General features: G+C 31.9%; 1 protein-coding gene across 1 annotated transcript; it reads right to left on the bottom strand.

Moving 5' to 3' along the window:
* Positions 1-14,937: 14,937 nt before the first annotated feature.
* On the bottom strand, positions 14,938-18,988 carry LOC134681376 (E3 ubiquitin-protein ligase TRIM71-like). Its single transcript, XM_063540978.1, has 3 exons — positions 18,894-18,988; positions 18,476-18,514; positions 14,938-16,699 (listed from the first exon to the last, which is right to left on the bottom strand). The coding sequence occupies exon 3, from the start codon at positions 16,688-16,690 to the stop codon at positions 15,047-15,049; it is 1,644 nt and encodes a 547-aa protein (XP_063397048.1). The 5' UTR covers positions 16,691-16,699; positions 18,476-18,514; positions 18,894-18,988; the 3' UTR covers positions 14,938-15,046.
* Positions 18,989-20,280: the final 1,292 nt, after the last annotated feature.

The following is a 20,280-nucleotide window of genomic DNA, read 5'->3' as shown; positions in this document are numbered from 1 at the left end:
AAGTTTGTTGTATGGAATGACAGCTGTAATTTAAAAGTACCTGTTACCGTTAGAAATTTTAAAAAAAAACAAATCTCACAAAGTGAGTAAAAACACATAATACACTCATATTGAAATATCTTAAAAATTTGAATTGTTAATTTACCATTGAATTAGCAAAGAACTTATTTTAAAAGTTTAGCAAAATATTTTATTGGTTCAATAATCAGTCACCCTCATTCTCAAATCATCATGTATTTTAAAATTGGGAGTAAGATAGACAGTGAACGGGATCTGTAACACACAGAGTGCTCGGCACCAAACCGACACGATACATTGGACGTAACATCGCCATTCTCTTGTAAACCTCTGGTTTGTATTAACGAAAAGCGAAGAGGGTATGACACGTCATAAAAGTAATATATTCAGAACATCCATGTTAACATGGTTAAGTATAATTGAAAGTATCTGTACAAACTATGAAAGTTACTATGAACCATAATAAAACTATTTTGTTACTAGAATATCAATGCAATGATAAAGATGTTACACGTCAGCGAGAATATGTTGCGCGTTGATAATAAGTCAATGTATTTCTGTAATCAGTCAATGATGGATACCATATTTTCATTATTGGTCGTTGTCAAAAGTGTAATATAACGTTTATTTTAAGTTCAATTGAGTTAAAAATATTCATCTTGACATACTAGTCTAATCTGTATTTGAACCAATAGTGTACCTTTAATGATTTTGAAATGGTGACTTAATACGAAAACATTGATTATGATACTTCATGACGATGAGAAAATAAGAAAAAAAGTATTCAAGATATAAGAAAATGATTTATATGAAAGCACGATACAAAAAGAGATTTTTTTCAATGTCAGTGGGACAGCCAGTGACATTGAAGAGCTACTTCCGGTAGTCCCGCGGGAAAGGGGACATAATCTAAAAATTTTGAGGTGGCGCTGTAACCAGCGTTTAAACAAAAACGTAGCCTGTGCTACAGACAATAAATCTATTAAAACAACTTATCATCCATCAGTATTTGAGTTTATTTTTTCATTAGAATAGATTTTGTCACACGACTGCCAAATTCAGTATTCAAATAAGTGCTCCGTTACTGAAATATGATAATCCAAAAGACTACCTCCGTTGATTTCCAAAAAACCGCGGGTAATCCCCACGACTACAAACAACTGACACAAATGCATCCTAAAGCTTTTCATTGGTTGAGATATAAAAAAATGTGACCTAGAAACATATGGGCACATGACTATGTACAGGATTCCCCGTCACTCTGAGTCTTGTTTACATAATAAATACTTCAACCGGAGGTCAAAATTCAACATTTTTCAGACGTTTTGGGAGTTATTTCTGTGCAAAATCAAGCAAATTATGTCATATTTTACAGATTTTAAGCACAAAATTGATTGAGACAACGAAGGGTGATGATGTTTTCAGGATTTGAAATATATTTTTCTTAAAACGTTGAGTGGTTGAAGGCTTTACAACGTCATTTGTTGATGTTTACAATTTGCTCAAACTCCTCGTATCACATTTTCTGTAGTTATTTAATTATGCTGCTGATGTATAACAGATTTATGGGCGAGATTTATGTATTCATTGAAACTTATTTAATCTATGAACGAATTTGTCCATATAAATAACTTCCATTGTCTGGAAGTAGACCTACCCCCCTTTTGTCAACAACAAAAATTTCAGTTAGTCAAAAGTTGTTGTCTGAATAAGCATGCAAAAGTGCAAAGTGAGGGCACTCAGCTAATCTTTGTTTTAAGCCAATTTTTAGGGTAATGGTAACAGTCATTCTTTGATTCTGTAAATTATTATAAATCTGAAATGTTTCACTGACTTGTCAATTTTAAAAAGTACATGTACCAATCAACAAGTATTGCCTGCCTAAACACTCACACATGTTTATAAATGTCTGTCCTTATTATGCTTATCAAGCAACCTGATGTACACTGTGACTAACTATTCATGTTTGAGTGTTTCTGGGCCCTGGGGCATATTTAACTCTTGAGAACTTGAGATTAACATTCAATAGGAATGCCCAATGCCTAGTACATCAAATTCTTAATACATCTTAGAGCTACATGTATATGACCATTTAAAGCATTAACAAAATGCTATATCACTTCCAAGGTCTGGTATATGAATGTCTCACTCTGATTTTGGTGATCCTGTTTTGTTGCATTGATATATTAAACTGCTTGACCCATATTTTTATTTTACACCAGTTTACAAGAAAACAAATCTTGGACACAGGATCTATTCTTTATTAAGAATCATACCAATTCCTATATATGTGTGCTGATTTTTCTGCAATAGAATACCTTTTCACACATTTTACTCCATTCTAAAATCACACAATTGCAATAATTTACAAAATCATGTGTTTACATATCTAGGAAAAGGGTACATAGACATTTCATTCATAATACTACACAAGGAGCAGGATCTGCTTATTCTTCCAGAGCACATGAGATCAATTATATGTTGTGGGTTCAAGTTGATCAGTTTTCTTTTTTTCTAATTTGTATATTAGTTTAAACTTTTCATCAAAGAGTCTGAAAAAAGAGATATGTATCTACTGAAAATGATTTATTTAGGTGCAGGGGTTACCACACTTTGAAATCTACATGGAAGCAAAACAGTGAAAAGTCATGTCATGAATAGGCTACTTGAGAGACCTCACTATGTCTAGGAAAAGTGAACCATTCTAGAAACTTTCCATTTAAGTCATTCAAACCTTATAAAGAATAAAAGACCATCATTTTGACTTTTTATATCTTTTTTTTTCTTATGTCTCAAATACTACAGTACATACATGTATATTTCTGATACCAGTGACCGATCCAGAACTTTTTCTATTTTTTTTGGGGTGGGGTGGGGGGTGGGGGGGTAAGGGGTTGCTGCTGCTGACTAACTTAGAAGGGACCCGCTCCAGTGATTCCCTATTTAATCAACCAATTTTTTCCTATGAAAGGGGGGCCCTATGAATATGCTAGCTTTGCATCAATGAATCTCAGGTTTTTCAATGACATTAAGTAATATTGTATTGCAACAGTATAGTGTCTCATGTACATTTACCCCACGTTATCAATATAAAATGGTGGAGTGTTTCACATTGTATGTATATTTGAAAATATAAAAATGTTTAGAAATAAAAGTTTATTAAATGATGAATAAATACAAAGTCAAAAAAATAATATTAAAATGAAAAATATGTAAAAAGTATTTTAAACATTTAAGGAGAACTATTGTTAAAATAAATTTTTTTTTAAAGTAAAATCAAGTCAAATAGTCCTCTGTCCCATACATGTAAATCCTCAATATTGAAATCCTGCTCTTCTTATTCCTATTGTTATCTGAAAATATATAATTTATGCAGATGATATTATCAAATGAATATAATTTCGAACTTCTCTAGATTTGCTATATGATCGGTAAATTATAATATATTTTAATTGTCTACTGACAAAAACATGATCTTATGAGGTCCCAATTAAAAAAAAAATGTTGAAAGGAAATACTGGAATCCGAAGGATCAATCTCAATCTCGAAATCCTGAGCTATAAAATTACCCAGTCCAGACGTCCCGAAAAAAGTTCTCTAGAAAAGGTAATACTTATACACACCAACAGATGTTTGGAAAAATTTTCTACTTATAAATTCATTTACTTAGTATTTAAAATTCATCACCATAATAACATATCAACCTTTTTAAAAGATATAAATAATGTTTTAATAAAGTATAACATAATATGCAACATTAAATTATCTTACAGGTATCTGTTATTTAAAAGATAACTTTTCATTCAATTATTCATATCTTTAATTCTTCATACCAGTAATTGATAATAAATGTATCCAACGCCAATAAAACCTGGCCACAACACCAAGCCAATACTGAAGGTGGCAATAAAATTCAACAATAAATCACATTATTTTTTTTTTTAGCATGGAAGGAGGGACAGAATTTATACTTTCCTACTGGTGAATATTTCATATACCTGAAATCTTTTAAAAGATATTTTACATGCCCATATGCACTATTCAGCAAAAATAATAGTACTGTTGTTCACAAGGGTCTGGATGGGGTGTTCTGCATTTCTTTATCATTTAATCTTTTAGTTCATTGGTCTCTATTTTTTTTTATACTTTTTGTCCATAATTTCTCTTTCCTCAATATTCCTTTCCTCCATTGAATTTTTTTTTTTGCATACTTGATTCGCATAGGATTTTTTTAATAAAATGCTTAACATATGCTTTAAAGTATTAAGCCATTGTGAAAAACGACTATTTCATCAAATAAATTTAAGTCTGACATTCCTATGATATTCCTTTCCATATTGGATACAAATTTTACTAAGTTTACTGCAGACACTTTGCAGTCAAAGTGTTTCAAGTAAGGTACTACACAGGCGTCATTATGGAGTAAGGAGGGTGGCGTCAAAAGGCGTCATTATGAAGGAAAGGGTTAAATAAATTAGCACATCAATTCTGTAAATTCAGAAATTATTGCGAGGTTTTTATTATTGCGAAAAATGCGACAGAGTTGTAAACCCAATAATTAAAACTTGCATTTTGTAATATTTTAACTGAATTAAGCATGACTTTTCTCAAAATCGTAAAAATTAAAATTGCATTCAAGTTTAAAATGACAAAATCACAATAATAAGTGCACGCAATAATTTCTGAATTTACAGTAGTTCAAAATGATTATGACCAGACCTAAGGCTTGCTGCTAAGAATATTAAGATTTTTTCTGGGATGCATAGGAAGTCGTCCCAGAAAAAAAGTAGTCTTGTCAGACTTCATAATAATTTGGACTAGCATGTCTTTGCTCTATTTTTTACTTATTTTATGGTAAATTTTCTCTATTCTTGTTCCTATAGTGATAATTCTCTAATTCTTTATACGTTTTAATAATCATAGTTCCCAGTGGCAGATCCAGGGATAGGGTTCCAGGGATTGGAATCTCCCTTTTTGGGGACAATCAATGCATTTGAATGGGGACATATAGTTGGAACCCCCCTTTGTCCTGGGGTAGTTATTTTTTCATATATTTTTATTTTGTTTGTTTTTTGTGTTTTTTGTCACACTTTTTGGGTTCAAAAATAAAAATATTCACCTTTTTACTATTCGAGACAACCAAACAAATCAGCACATATGCATTACACAACTGCAAAACTAATTAAAATTTAAATGCTAACATTGACCTGCCAAAATTGAAGTTTTATTCAAATTGAACGTCTCACGCTGGAAAAGGGGCGTTTATTTACATGTGGTCTACGGAAATTTACTGGATTTAAGAATCGAAAAGAGGCAAACATGTAGCCATAACCCGATCAGATCAATAAATTATGTTATGGATAGTATAAATATCTCTCTACTAACCATTAAAAGTGATAATACTAGGATTTCGTGAGCTCAGAAACCTTAATCTGTTGAAAAATGGCGTCGATTTGTGTGCTTCTTTTTCGCAGCCTCAGTTACAATTTGACACGGAGTGATGGGTATTTATGCAAATATTTAGGGACTCCTATCATCATAGATACTATTTTTGGTCATTTTATATTTAAATAGCCAATAGGATGCAAATGTGTCAGTTATTTTCAGAAGGGGAAAACACCCGCCATATTTTTATCTCCCAAATTAACAACGTCACTTGCCACTTTCAGATGTTCGTTTCTTGTAAAATAAAATCTTCTAAGTAGAAAAAATAGCATGGTCACCTGTAAAACTTACCTATATAACTTATTGATGATGAAATTACACAAGTTTAATTGTTTTTAATGATAAATTTCTCGAAAAATCCCACGTACACGATGTAAACAAATTGCCGCGATTGCGCGATACTGTCGCCCTCTATGAAAAATCGCGATTGTCGCCCTTGATTTTCTGGCCTTTACGTCATATGGAAGGAGGCGCAGAATCGATCCGTGGCTTTCCCACTGTGTAATTATTCTTATTCCCTATAAAACAATTCTGTATATGTTGTTTATGTAGAAGCATGTATTAAACATATTGTCTACCGCTATTGAAATGCAGGCGGCAGTATGCCATTTATCTATGGTAGGGCATTAGATGTGCACTGTATGTTGTAGTAATCTTCACGGCAAGCTCTTTATTTTTAATTTTCAAACTATTAATTGAAACATGTGTAAGAAATTAAAGTTTTTCGTATGTTTGTAAATAAAATGCGATTCAAAATAATTTTTACAGTATAGAGAACGGTCTTGTAGGTTTTATACGATCAAGCAGGGACATGTTGAGGACAATTTTTTTTACATTAAAAAAATATAAAGATTATATTCCTATTTTATCTTTACGAGAATATATTCATTAGAGAATAGAAATTATTTTTAAAGTATTTTTTCAAACGTGACGTCTAATCGTCAAATAGAATATCTCGTTTTGAAATAATCTACAAACTTAATATATTGAAGTTCGCAGTATTTTCAAAGCAACTAAAGATACCCTTTATGCAAAAAATTCTATTTAAATTCTTCAAGTATGTCATACAGATTGTTACCGATGGGTCTTTTTCTCTATCATGTTCTTGACGAGAAATGTTGTTTCGAGAACAAAATATCAATCATACTCACCATTTATACAAAATGGTGACAATGGTAAAAAGGAACATTTTTAATGAATTTTCAATATTTTCTTACATCCTCAATATTGTTTTACGTCATTAGCAACCAATCAAAATAAAGACGTTATATATTAGTTTTGTTAATTTTAATGCCCAACCTACGATAGTAGAGGGGCATTTTGTTTTCTGGTCTGTGCGTCTGTTCGTCCGTGTGTCTGTCTGTCCGTTCGTTCGTCCGTCTGTCTGCCCGTTCGTTCGTCCGTCTGTTCGTCCGTCTGTCCCGCTTCAGGTTAAAGTTTTTGGACAAGGTAGATTTGATGAAGTTGAAGTCCAATCAACTTGAAAGTTAGTACACTTGTTCCTTATGATATCACGGTCCACTGAACATAGAAAATGAAAGTGCATGTTTCAGGTTAAAGTTTTTGGTCAAGGTAGTTTTTGATGAAGTTGAACTTAGTACACATGTTCCTTTTGATATCATCTTTCTAATTTTAATGCCTAATTATATTTTTATCCAATTTCATGGTCCATTGAATATGGAAAATGACAGTGCGAGTGGGACATTCGTGTACTTTGGACACATTCTTGTTTTGAAAATATTGTCCAACAATATCGTGAAATACACAGTGATGATGATGTACACATCTTTTTTAGGATTGTTGTTTTCATTTATCTGCTGTGGTAAGGTAGTATTTTATTGACGCACATTTATAGTGTAGAATGAATGTATTTATATTTTCAAGTTGTGTTTTCTACATAATAAATATATTACCATCTGGACACCAATGTAAATGCAAAACTTCCAAACGAATTCATCCCCCAAACTCGTCCGATACCCTAAACTTGTCTTTTTCGCAAAAACGTCTCCATAAAATTCAAAATCCTCCAAACAGCTTCGATTTCACATGCCTCTTAGGTGTCCGATAATTGTAACTTGTCGAAACGTGTCCACTTTATAAACACAGACCGTCTTAAAACAATCAGCTCGTATATGTCCTCAGCGAAGCCAATACATATTTCAACAATTCAACAGAATTAAAGACACCGGTTTGTGCAAGGTTCTTAAAATATAAAGTCACTATTCAAGGACATCTGGAGGAAAGGTGTAGAGATGCGTCTAGATAAATAGACACAGAATAAGAATAAAAATAGCACAATAAATTTATTCTTGCAGATGTATTAATATAGTGTTTGAAGTTTTAAATAAATTCTCTTCACAATTAAAAATTCAAATATTGATAACGTAGTCATTCCGTAGCATGATTTCAAGTCAATTTGCAGCACACACCATTGTTTTATACTAGTGGCCAGTATATGCTGCACATTTAGTGTGAACATAAACGTCGCAATGTATTAGTCTTTATCATTTAATATGCTGTTTTAATAGTAATCTATATTATTGTGATACCTAAATCTTAATAACATATAAGGGTATTGAATGGCAAGACTCATAGTGGTCTTGAGTCTGATAATTATCTTTTAAACAGTCTGTATATAAAAAAAAAAGAAGATAAGGTATGATTGCCATTGAGACAACTATCCACAAAACACCAACATGACACAGACATTAACAACTATAGGTCGACGTACGGCCTTCAACAATGAGCAAAGCCCATACCGCATAGTCAGCTGTACATACTACACTTTTCTTGACAACTATCAATATACATGTTTTGCAGGTCTGTGATGTCATATGGACACGTTTGGATGTTTCGAACCCGTTTGGATTGATGGATATATTTGCTCATAAATCTGCAAAACATGTCTAGTTATCTAGAAAATATAGTAGCAACCTGCATTACATCCTGTGACGCTAACAACTGTCACATCCCAAGTACCTAGCTTACCTTTTGCAACTGCCATTTTAATTGACAACATTTCATTCTCTGAAGGTCCAAAAGCTAACCTGACATTTAAACAGACTCATTTACAAGAAATACACATGTAGTTACGGTACTGTTGTAAAGTCATAAATATTTCATTTTTCGGGAATTACTATTGATTGTTTAAAGGGTTCTCTGCACTTAAAATAAACGCAGTTGTTGGCATGATAAGGGATATTTTCTGTATAATTTATGATGGCATGATGATGAACCCCTAACGGATAGGAGTTAGATTAATTTTCATATGATGCTCGGACGACTACTTAGCGTATTTATAATACTTTAAGCCCACGTATCTACATTACTGAAACCTGGTGTTTTCCTGATGCCTTTTTCACCTTCCATTCGTTTAACGTTTATCCTTACCCTGTTGGCCACTGCTCTGTACACTACTAACCTTTATCCTGATACTGACCATTAGATATCAAGTTATCTAATTGTTTGCTCTAAAAGTACTACTTTCTGTCAAATCTAGTTCCACCACTACATTGTACACCCATGGATATTTTTCTATCTCTACGCCCAATTCCTGACGGTTCCTATAACTGTTGGGCTGGGATTTACCTTTTTGAATTAATTCAAAGTGAGGCGATATTTTTACGCTTTGCTTTCTTAAATTAATCAGCGTACCTAGTCATCTCATCTATAAACTGTGAAACTTTCGTTTTAAATAAAAGTAACCTAAAAGTATGTAAAGTAAGATCCTGGAGTCCTTTAAACGTCTTTCAAACATAGACACTTTAATCCATATGCTAAAATAAATTCCAAAACAAAACAGAAAACTGCTGAATATTTCAACAGACTCTCACCGACAAGATCTTGAATTAATTCTGCTTAAAACCACCTTCGGTCACATTAAACATTTAAAACAAACAAATTTTAAGAGCATAATATATAAACAACCCTTGCTGTAATAGGAACCAACCTAACATAAAAAATGCATTGGTTTTTAGACATGCACCCAAACGAGTGGACCATATTGATTTGTTTCATTGATAAAGGCAACAGAAGTGTACCACTGTTCAATAGTCACCAATCTCTCTAAAGAAAAATAACTCCGTTTTACAAAGTACACCAGAGAGAACACATAAACTTAAAAAGTAAAACAAACGAACAACAGAAACACTGACTTGCAACAAACGCCAACATACATAGAAACGGACTATTTGATAACAACTGCCATGTTCTGAGCTTGGTACATGACATGGTTGGTTGAACCTGGTTCTATGGTTCACCAAATCTCCCGCTTGTATGACAGTGTAACACAAAACGCTAAAACGACAACACGTGAAAAGACAGCACATACAAACTCGATACCTCTCACCACAGATAAATAAAAGAATAAAAAACGACATAACAACATATATGTTTATGATGAATAAATGTTGATGATTCATCCAACTCTTCTTTTCCAGGTTTTAAACTTTTCACGTAATTGATTTTATGTGACAAGGGATGCTTTTTGTAGTAAATCAAATGATTTTGTTTGAGGAAGACGGGTGTTCAAAAACAATGCGTCTTTATATATTTTTAGATACTAGTACTTTGGTTTTCTTTAAATGTTACACTTTATATGATATAGTCTGGGTTAACAATATATCTTCAAAGAAAATGAAGACAATATGAAAGATAGCATATGAGAACAGTATCCACACCTATTTAAAGAACATCATTAATTCAATCAATACCCTCACAACGGAACTTACGAGTTGTTATAAACATAAATTAAAAAAGATATGAACACTAAAATCCTTTCTTTTTGCACAGCCTACATGGCATCTAAAAGGAACATATGTCTCTTTGGTCGTATAACTCTTCAACAGTTTCGGTTCTTATACGCTCTTCATTTTCAAATATTCGGCATTGGGCGTACCTGATGAATCAAGAAAAGTGTTTCGGGGGCAAGGAAATTCCCACATATTGCTTTCATTTTTTACGCACAATAAACATAATAATAGATTAAAAAACAATTGTTCAGAGAACAATTGAAGGTCTTTCCATCAAAACAATGTATTTTGATATGAAAAGTTGTGAAACTAAGTTTAAAATGTCATTTCAATCGTCAAATGATAGCTCCTAGTAAGCTGATTCCAAAAATATATTGTTTCCATACATTTTTTTTAAATAAGGGAGATAATTTGTTACTTCCGATTATATTTGAATATTTACTTGACACTGATTCCAAAAATATCTGGTTCTATATACTTTTATATTAATAAAGTACAAAAAATAGCTACTTCCGGTTTACAAAAGGTCACTTCCGGTTGTTTTTTTCAAGGTTAAATGGTTTGATATCTTTTTCTAAAAGTTGTATATCTTTATCATGTATACATATAGAATAAAAGCAAAGGTCAAAATCTAGAACGTCAAATTAAGCTATGACCTTGAGATCAATTTCAAGGTCATAAACCAAGGACCTCAAATCAAAAGACCATAGGTCTTAATTATATTAAGTTAATGAGTTAAATCACCAAACGCGTATTTTTAAATACAAGAGGGGAGAAAACTCCCTTTTACATTCAACGTACGCTTGCAATCAAAAATTTACATCTTACGACATGTCGCAACTAACAATTTAGTAAAAATAATTTGTTGATATCTTATACAGTCTTTGGATATAAGTTAAAATAAGCCAAATTCAAATATTAGAATATGACCTTGACCTTTGACCTTGACCTAATTTTCATTTTTTGGGACCAAGGACCTCAAATCAAAAGATCCTAGGTCTCTATCACTTATGGTTTATAAGATAGAAATTCATATCACTTATATCAGATGCATAAGGGGAAATAACTCTCATATGGAGCGGTCATATCGCTTTGGTCAAAATAGGACAAATCATGCGAAGGATATAACGAGCAATTTTGTAAAATAAATTTGTCATAATCTTTTACGGTTGCGAAGGAGATGCGCTAACAAGGAAAACAGTGTTTGGGGAGATAACTCCTACAAAGAAAAGTATTCGTTTACGCAGGGTAAATTTCAAAAGCGCATAAACTGTTCGATATCATATACAAAATATCTAAGCAACATATTGCGAAACAAATGTTTATCGCAAGAACAAAATTAGGCGGAAGAAAAAAAAAAAAAAAAAAAAATAATCAGAAGAAAAACAATAGGTCTTTCCACAGAAAAGTGGAAAGACCTAATAAGAATTCATGAAGTTACTGAACGCAAACCCAACTGACTTAAGTTGAAGTTCGAATAATTTGATTTCCGGTGTCGACCTTGCAATCGAATCACGAATATTAAACTGCTGATAAGATATCACGAAAAAAGAGGTTACTAGTACTTAATTTAACAGAAAAGAAATTAATTGTATCTTGAATGCATCTATGCCATCGAACTGAGATAACGGATACAACCAATACAGTTAAGTTTGCCTCATATATTGACTTATATATAGAGCATAATAAACGTTTGATGAAAACAAAACTTTACGAAAAAATAATTATTTTCATTTCTTTGTGCAACATTTCAGCAGCACTTCTACACGGATTATATATGTAGAATCAAATCTGTGGTTGGTTCCCAAACTATGGCAGCTTTATAATCTATGGCAAATGTGACGTTACAAACGCCAAAAAAACTCAAATCCATGGCAGATTTTTGAAAAATTCACATGAAAAAAATAACGTGAGATTCAACTCAAACGAGCTTATACATGAAACTCACGCGAACATGTTCATGGGAATTTCACGTGACTTGAGATTCACACGAATCTGATGTGATTTTTTTTCACATAAATTTCATGTGAAATTTACAACAAGAAAAATTATATTTTTCTTGATATTAATCCATTTTGAAAATCTAGACGTTATTTGGAATACTCTATTCTAAAGAATCATGTGAATTTAACATGAAAAAAATTACGTGATTTTCATGTGAAATTCACATGAAATTCACATGAGATTCACATGAAATTCACATGAGATTCACGTGAAACTCACAACAACTGATGTCACGTGAGTTTAACGTATAAGCTCGTTTGAGATGAAATTGGTGTGAATTTCACGTGAGATTCACATATATATAAATTCACGTAAAATTGATGTGGGTGAAATTTGCCCGGGTATTACTAAAAAGTTTGAAAAGACAATCGTCATTTATAAAAAAAAAAAAAAACATTACGTACAAATCTTAGATTGAACAGCACGAACCCTAACCAAACTCAAATGATCCGGAAGGAAAAGTGTTTTTTACTTAATATATGCAAGTACAAGTATATGCGGAATTCAAAGTTAGAAGTTAGTTACTACTGAAGTTGTAAGTTACGCAATTGGACTAGCGGTGGTTATCAGTCAATAAAGTCAATAGTAGTAAACCAGTGATAACAAATTGAGACAAAAAATAAATCAGGACTACAAACTAAAACATATTGATATATTAGAATGTCCACGAAAACATATGCGTCGTATAACGTTTGTAGCGATACCTTTCGCTTTTAAATTGGAACACCTGGTACAATATGTTTCTCGTTCGAAGTAAGCCTTTATTTGAAGAACTAGTTATAGAAAGGCATTTACTTCATATCCTGGTGCTGAGGGAATTTGTGTATACAATATAATCAGATTACAATTGGACGAGTGGAAGGATTACTTTGTCGTAAAATAAAAGTTTTCAACCGACCTTGTTTTCCATTTCATGAAATGTTTTCAAGATATGAATCAGACAATTGTTTTCCCCCTTTTTAAGTTTATTAGGATTGAAGCAGTCAACATATTTGTAAAATTTATAAATAGTGACAATACAGCATCTTCTGGTATACAGCGGACAGTTCAGATGAAAGATAACATTTGATCTTTTTCAGTACAATCTTGTGCTGGAGTTTGTTTCACAAGAATAAAGAAACCAGTTTTATGTATGTAACTTACATGTATAGCAAATGATCATTACAAATAATCAATCATTGTATTTAGCCTTAAAAATCTCAATAGCAATTTTTCTCGAATCACATTTATGTTGCAAACTTCTTTAAAATTGAATAATCGATGACCCTTTAACGTGTCATAAACTGATGGTTTCAACTCGTGACTTATTCAATCAAATGTAATCAGACTGCATGTCAAAACTACATGTCAGAGATGAACAAGTAGTCTGATTTAGTGAAGAAATAAGAATGTATTCGAAAATTTATTTAGTTTGAATAGTCATATGTTCCGGCTTGCTAATTAAAAACAGCATTAACTATTATCTTACATCCTATACACATGTTTTATCTAAAATCAAAAACGTGGAGACCGAATATATTCAATATTACGTTAGTAGGTTACAATGTTGGGTTAGTAGGCAGGGCTTATTTCAGTACAGTTAGTAGTGGTGTTACATGTACACGTCATTTATAAAACAACACAGTGTTGAAAAGAATATTAAAGGTTTCAACAGACGGAGAAATTGATGATCAACTATTCAAAAATATTCGTAAAACACATTTCAAACCTTTTAACAAGTTGTTATTGTTGGCATTTGTTTTTGTATTGACCAATGGAAGAAGGTTTATATTACTAATAAGCAACGTGTCTTAATATTACTTGTTACGATAATATGTAAGATATTTTCGCTCTTACCCCATATGGAATGTATTGACCCCATAGCTATCGTATTAAATCACTAGCACCATATGTAACTAAACATATCGTTATAGGTCACTAGCACACTAAGTATCTAAAAATATTGTCTGACACATACTATATTTTCCTAAGACTAAATAACCTACAGTTCAGTAAGTGCCTAGGTTTGTGATACAACAGACACTAGAAAGTTTTGTTCAAATCGGGATATTGTTTTACTATAAACTACAGACTGGAATTTCTGATGAAAAAAAAAGTATCGTTCATGCACGTTAGAACTATATATACGGACAGCATTAACAGTGTTATAGCTATGAGTAAGAGCAACAGAAATCGACACAACATGAATTTTATGGTGACAACAGGTTACGCTTATACATTCAACCCAAACAACACACCCTGTATTTTCCCTGTATATCATTTAATCCGGTTTTTTTCCTGGATTTACATTTTTTTTCTCTTTTTTTTGCCAAAATTTTAACATGAATAAACATCAATTAATGCTGTCTCACTTCACAATCACTAAAAGACTGACTTCTGTTTGACAGATGAGAACGCATATATAGAACTTCTATCGTTGTCTTGAAATAAATATTTTTTTACATAAGAACTCTTATTGCCTAATTTGAAAATTTGCAAACAAGTTTCAATCAATTAAATTTGTTCCTATTATTTATTTCGTTTCTTAAGACCTTTAAGTCAAACGCAACATAAATAAAGGCAATAGTAGTAAACAGCTGTTCGAAAGTCATAAATCGGTTGAAACACAAACAAATCCGGGTTACAAAATTAGAAAACTGTCTTTTTTATTGTCAAAATGAAATTCACACATCAAATCTGATAAAATATTAAAATGACGCTTTTTGATTTACACCTCATCGTATTGATATATATTGTTGCACGACTTAAAAAAAGGAAACATCAAACTATATGTGTAATGCTCCATCATTTTAATCAGTATATATGTACACACCACTAATGGTAAATAATCAATATCTACAGTTGTATACAAACACGGACGTGTAACTGTTATTAATAACAAACAGTTTTGTGAAGTCATTATTAAAACACATTCCATACGGACGTAAGATACCATTGTCTTTGTTCAGCATTTCTTCACTGTTCTCCCCGTCTGATGACATTCTCTCTATGTTGTTGGCAAGATTACCACCGTAATAAATATTTCCCTGTCGATCACGCATTACTCCCGCTGTACCTGATACGTCCTTACTGTAAACTAGTGTTCCATCTAATTTAATACATTGGAGTTTGTTATGACCTCTAACAAAAAACTGTTCTTGACTATCGTCGTATGCCAGAAAGTCAATATTCCCCGATCCTAGTTTAATTGTTTTAAGAATGTTACCATTTGTGTCTAATGTTTTGATAGTACCATTCATACCACCAACGTAAACTCTCTCACGCTGAGCAGTAATGCCATAACATATAAATCCAACGTCAACTTTACCATCCTTTGTCATCTTTGTCGTATTGATGAATTGAATAGAATCCTCGTGAGGAAGGGTAACACTAGCCCTGTCTGTACCGGGTATCACAACCACACCAAAAGGTTTAGAAGAAAGTATTATCTCTGTCTCATAAATATTGCAGTCTCTGTAGATATACAGTGTAGAATCTGACCAACTAGTCAGGAGCAGCTTATTGTTGACTGTGATCGACAGATCGTAAATACTTTTTAACCCAGCTTTGAGCTTTAATTCCGTATCCTTTTCAAACTTGACAATGCATTTTATTTGTTCTATCATGATTTGGGCCTGCTGAATTTTCTTTGAATTGTATTGAATTTTACAAGGCGTAACGGTCTCGGAGAGTTGTCCAAACAAATCAATCCTTATATCTTTCTTTTCATCGAAGGCTATGTCAATTTCATGTGAATTAGATACGATCTTCTGGACGTTTACCTCCGCGCTTTTGATACTTGATACCTGTTGGTGTAACGCGTGAAAAATCTGATTATTTGATCCATGATCTTTCAAAAAATCAACTTCTTTCTGTTTTGTTTTTAAGCTGTTTAGAATCTTTGTTATTTCTTCTTTATGCATGTTAATTTCGGTCTCATATTTCCGTTGAAGAGAAGACAGTTCAGTTTGAAGATCGCGTTCTAAATCATCTATTTGTTTCAATAATCTGGATTTAACTTCACTGATTTGTTTGGTTATAACTGATCTGGTTTTAGAAAGTCGTTGTAAGTTTGATTCTCTGTTATCCTGTACATTTGTCAAAGTTGTAATGAGATGCTTTATATCCTGCATAACGTCCGTGAATAGTGCCGACTTTTTTACATCTTTCGAGGCATGCTCCAATGGCAGAACTTTTTCACATTTCCTGTGGTCTTTAGGAATGCAGGCTCTACAGCAAACGAGCTCGTGATCTGTGCAGTAGTAATCCAAAAGAATATCTGGATGAACGTCGCATATTTTTTTTGCTGATACAGGGATATTAAAATCGATAGATGACAAATCGATAACATGATGAGATGTGAATGCCTTGAAACGGGCATGTGACTCAACGCACGCTGGGCACAGTCGCTCTTCACAGTCGGAGCAATACTTTGTTGCTGATACTGATAAATTAGCCTTAGTGCAAGGATCACAAAAACTCGCTGTAGCCATTTCAGTAATCTAAGAAAAATAATTACAAAATAAGATAAATAACTTTTCTATATACTCTAAACACTAAAATTCATTCTGTGTCACAAATGAATAATTTCGAAATGTTATTGGTCATTTTTACCAGGTATTATTATGTAAAGCAGTATTTCAAAATCACAAATATATATCAGTTTGATAAAAAAGATAATTTGAAATTGTTTTCAACGCATTTTTCTGTGGGTTTGCTTTTCGGTAATATATACTAATGCATAATGAGTTTGATTTCAGGTGTCAATTATCGGGTTATACCTGTCATACTTAATAAAGCATCTAATTATCAAGTACTTTAAAATATAAAGAAGCTAGAACGGTTGATGAGACTGCCATGATTAAGTTATAATGTCCTGAATTTAATATAGCATTCATAAACTTGCATCTCCTTACAAAAAAGACTGTTCTATGACTATAACAGGAAACATAATTTATATGTGGTAAATACACTTTACTCGTCAAAGCATTAGCTTGATAGACATTATATAATAATTAAGTTATGAAGGTTTAACTGAGTGTTAACAGATTTCAACATAGTTATTAGTATTTTTGTAATGAACCTAGACCTACAGACAATATATATCAATGAAGAATAAATTGTAGGCCAAGTCTTAAATTGGTGTAGGTCACTTAGTATCATGGATATGAATTTAAATTAAGAATTCAAATCAGCAAACCTTTACTGTTTTAAGTTTTTCAAGATGCTTTTTTTTCAAATTGAAGCCCTACCAATACAGCAAACAAAGGTTTTGTTTACTAAGTGTCTACAAATACGAATATTCAACTGGAATTGGAAATGTTAGGTTAATGTAAATTGAATTTCTTACGTGTGTTTTAAAAAAAAACACAACTCAAAACTTCCAATATTACTGTTCTTTGATTACAGTAAGATACAAAGTAGTTACTGAGATTTGATTTTGAATGTTTAATTTCATGTTCATATGGAAAGCTAAAGTAAATTGGATTGATATACTTAAATAAATTGCTTTACTTTGGTTGGCTAGGGCAAGCAGACAACTTCCAAAAACACCAACAAGCTGAATAAATATTAAGGTAATGAAATTAAACCACTTATTCATAGTCCAATGCTTTGTTTAATTCTGAAATCTTATTTTAAAAGCACTAAAGGCTTGTTTGTCTCAAGTTCAAATAAAAGGGCATTCATTTCATGTCAAAGACATACCTTATTCTGATTTTTTTTTGAAAAATTCAACATACATTTGTATTGCATATAGTTAGAACGCACTGGTTCCTGGAGGTTTTTAGTAGAAAAACTAGTACTTCGGATCTGACAAATAGGGCAAATGTTCCCTCCAATTATAATCTCCAATATTAACTTTTATTGGAAATAAACTTTGAACAATGATTGGGCACTCATTACTGTGATCCCAAGACCTAAAGCTGTCATCTGGTACAAAAAATTATCAAAAGATTTTACTTAATGACAAAGTTACATACAGCTGTGTGTGTGAACTATTTTGTTTGGAATGTGTAATTCCTTCTTGTATGTTCTTTCTATCTTTTCCTAACTAAGTGGATCTTTTCTACAACAGCAAGATACTTGATATATTGACCTCTGCTTTACTTTATTTCCCTTATTACATAAATATTTCACCTACATAATACCAGTTATCAGAAAAACACAGAAAACTTAATGCAACAAACGAGATAATTTGTCAACATTGCATTTGACGTTTTTTTGTGAGGAATAATTAATTGACATAAATTAGTTTCAACTTATAACATATTACTTACAATTTCCGCCTTTCTTGGAATCACTCCCTAAACCATTTGCTGTAAGTAAAACAAAAAATTGTAATACAATTTCACCTTTTCTGAACATACTGAATGCAATTAACATTTTCCACTGCCGACTTATAGTCTTCGTAAGTTTTATCGATTCGCACTTTTCACACATTGTATTATATTTATATATCGATATGGCTATGTAAACAAAATGAACAATGAGAAATAAGTTTAAATATCCACTTTCAGTAAGTAAATGCACAAATGTATGAAAAGTGTTTAATTCAAAAACAATAGTTAAACTGTTATATAATAACAATAATTTAAATAGGAAATTAAAATTGTTAAATTTAAAATTTACTTTCGGTTTCTCCCATGTTTCCTGTACACTTTTAGATTATTTCGATACATGGATTAAAACACTTACATAACGCTTACGATTTGAAAGCATACACCTAGTTTAGAAAACAAAAGAATGGCGGTTAAAGCTGCACTCTTTTTCAAAATTAACTTATAATAGTTTCGTGCAGACAACATTACGCACACACTTACCTAATGTAAGATATCTGAACAAAGTTCAAGTTTGTTGTATGGAAAGCTGTATGGGACAAAGTATACTATTTCTTGAATGGAAATGCTCGTCAACTGTAATTGCAAAGTACATAGTACCGTTCAAAATTATCAAAATAAATCATAAGTATTATTTAATAGAAAACCCGTTCCAAATATTTTGGAATATATATAAATGGTTAATTAAAGAAGGAAAAGCAAGGTTACTGGTAGATATTGCAATATATATTTAATTTGGAATTTTAACTGAATACTAACAACCATAGAAAAATAAAAATAAATCGATATACCTTTGTTATTTGTTTTTGAGTTTTGGGAAAGTTACTATGACCCGTAAAAAACACGTTATTGTGCAATGAAAACATATATCACACAGTTTAGACATTTTTTAGCCAATATACTGTGGTCTGATAACAAATCAATATAACGTACACATAGTGTGGAACTCCGCGGACAAGAGTCATGGGATATAACTTTGGTATTTCACTCTCGACCTCCTTTTTCAACAAGAAGTGAAAAGAGTAGGTTGCATAAAAGTCGCAAGTCATGAAAGTAGTATATAACAAAATTCCATGTTAAGTCTAATTGAAACTCTCAAAATAAACTATAGAAGTAACATTGTACTATGACCCGTATAAAACTGCATTGTTATTGCAATGCAATAAAAAAAGATATCATCGATCAAATATTTACTTAAGCTTGCAGATACTTGTCTCAACGATCCATAATCCTATTTGAAAAGTAAGTTCTCCTCTCACCTTTGAATCATTTACTTACTTAACTTAGACGATACTCGTCTCCGCTACACACTATATACTTACCATATTTAGTTGGTATTGGTGTCAATTAATCCAGAAATAACTTTAAATGTATTTCATTTATGTGTGTCTACACGAGGCAAATACTTACCTTACTTAGTAAATATTTCTTCTCAGAGACTCAAAGACCAACCATTAATCTTGTATCGACAAACTAAATACTAACAAATCTTAGATACTTGTCAAATCTGTAATCCTCTACATGTTATATAATAAATCCATATTGAAAATTAAAATACTCTAATACTAACATATGTTTCAGTTGAACAACCGGGCAATTTTGACGTCGAAGTTATCATGCCAACATGTACATGCAATAGTTGGTTCAATCTAGATAAAGGAGATGTAATTCACTGTCACTCTCAGGTCACAGCAAAGCCGAGAGTCATTATAACGTATCCCCTAACACTAAAGGGAGGTTTGTCC

The sequence above is a fragment of the Mytilus trossulus genome, chromosome 8, assembly GCF_036588685.1.
Source record: "Mytilus trossulus isolate FHL-02 chromosome 8, PNRI_Mtr1.1.1.hap1, whole genome shotgun sequence".
In the NCBI taxonomy this organism is placed as follows: domain Eukaryota; kingdom Metazoa; phylum Mollusca; class Bivalvia; order Mytilida; family Mytilidae; genus Mytilus; species Mytilus trossulus.
Note: the sequence above shows the minus strand (reverse complement) of the source record. Positions and strands in the feature narration are given on the sequence as shown.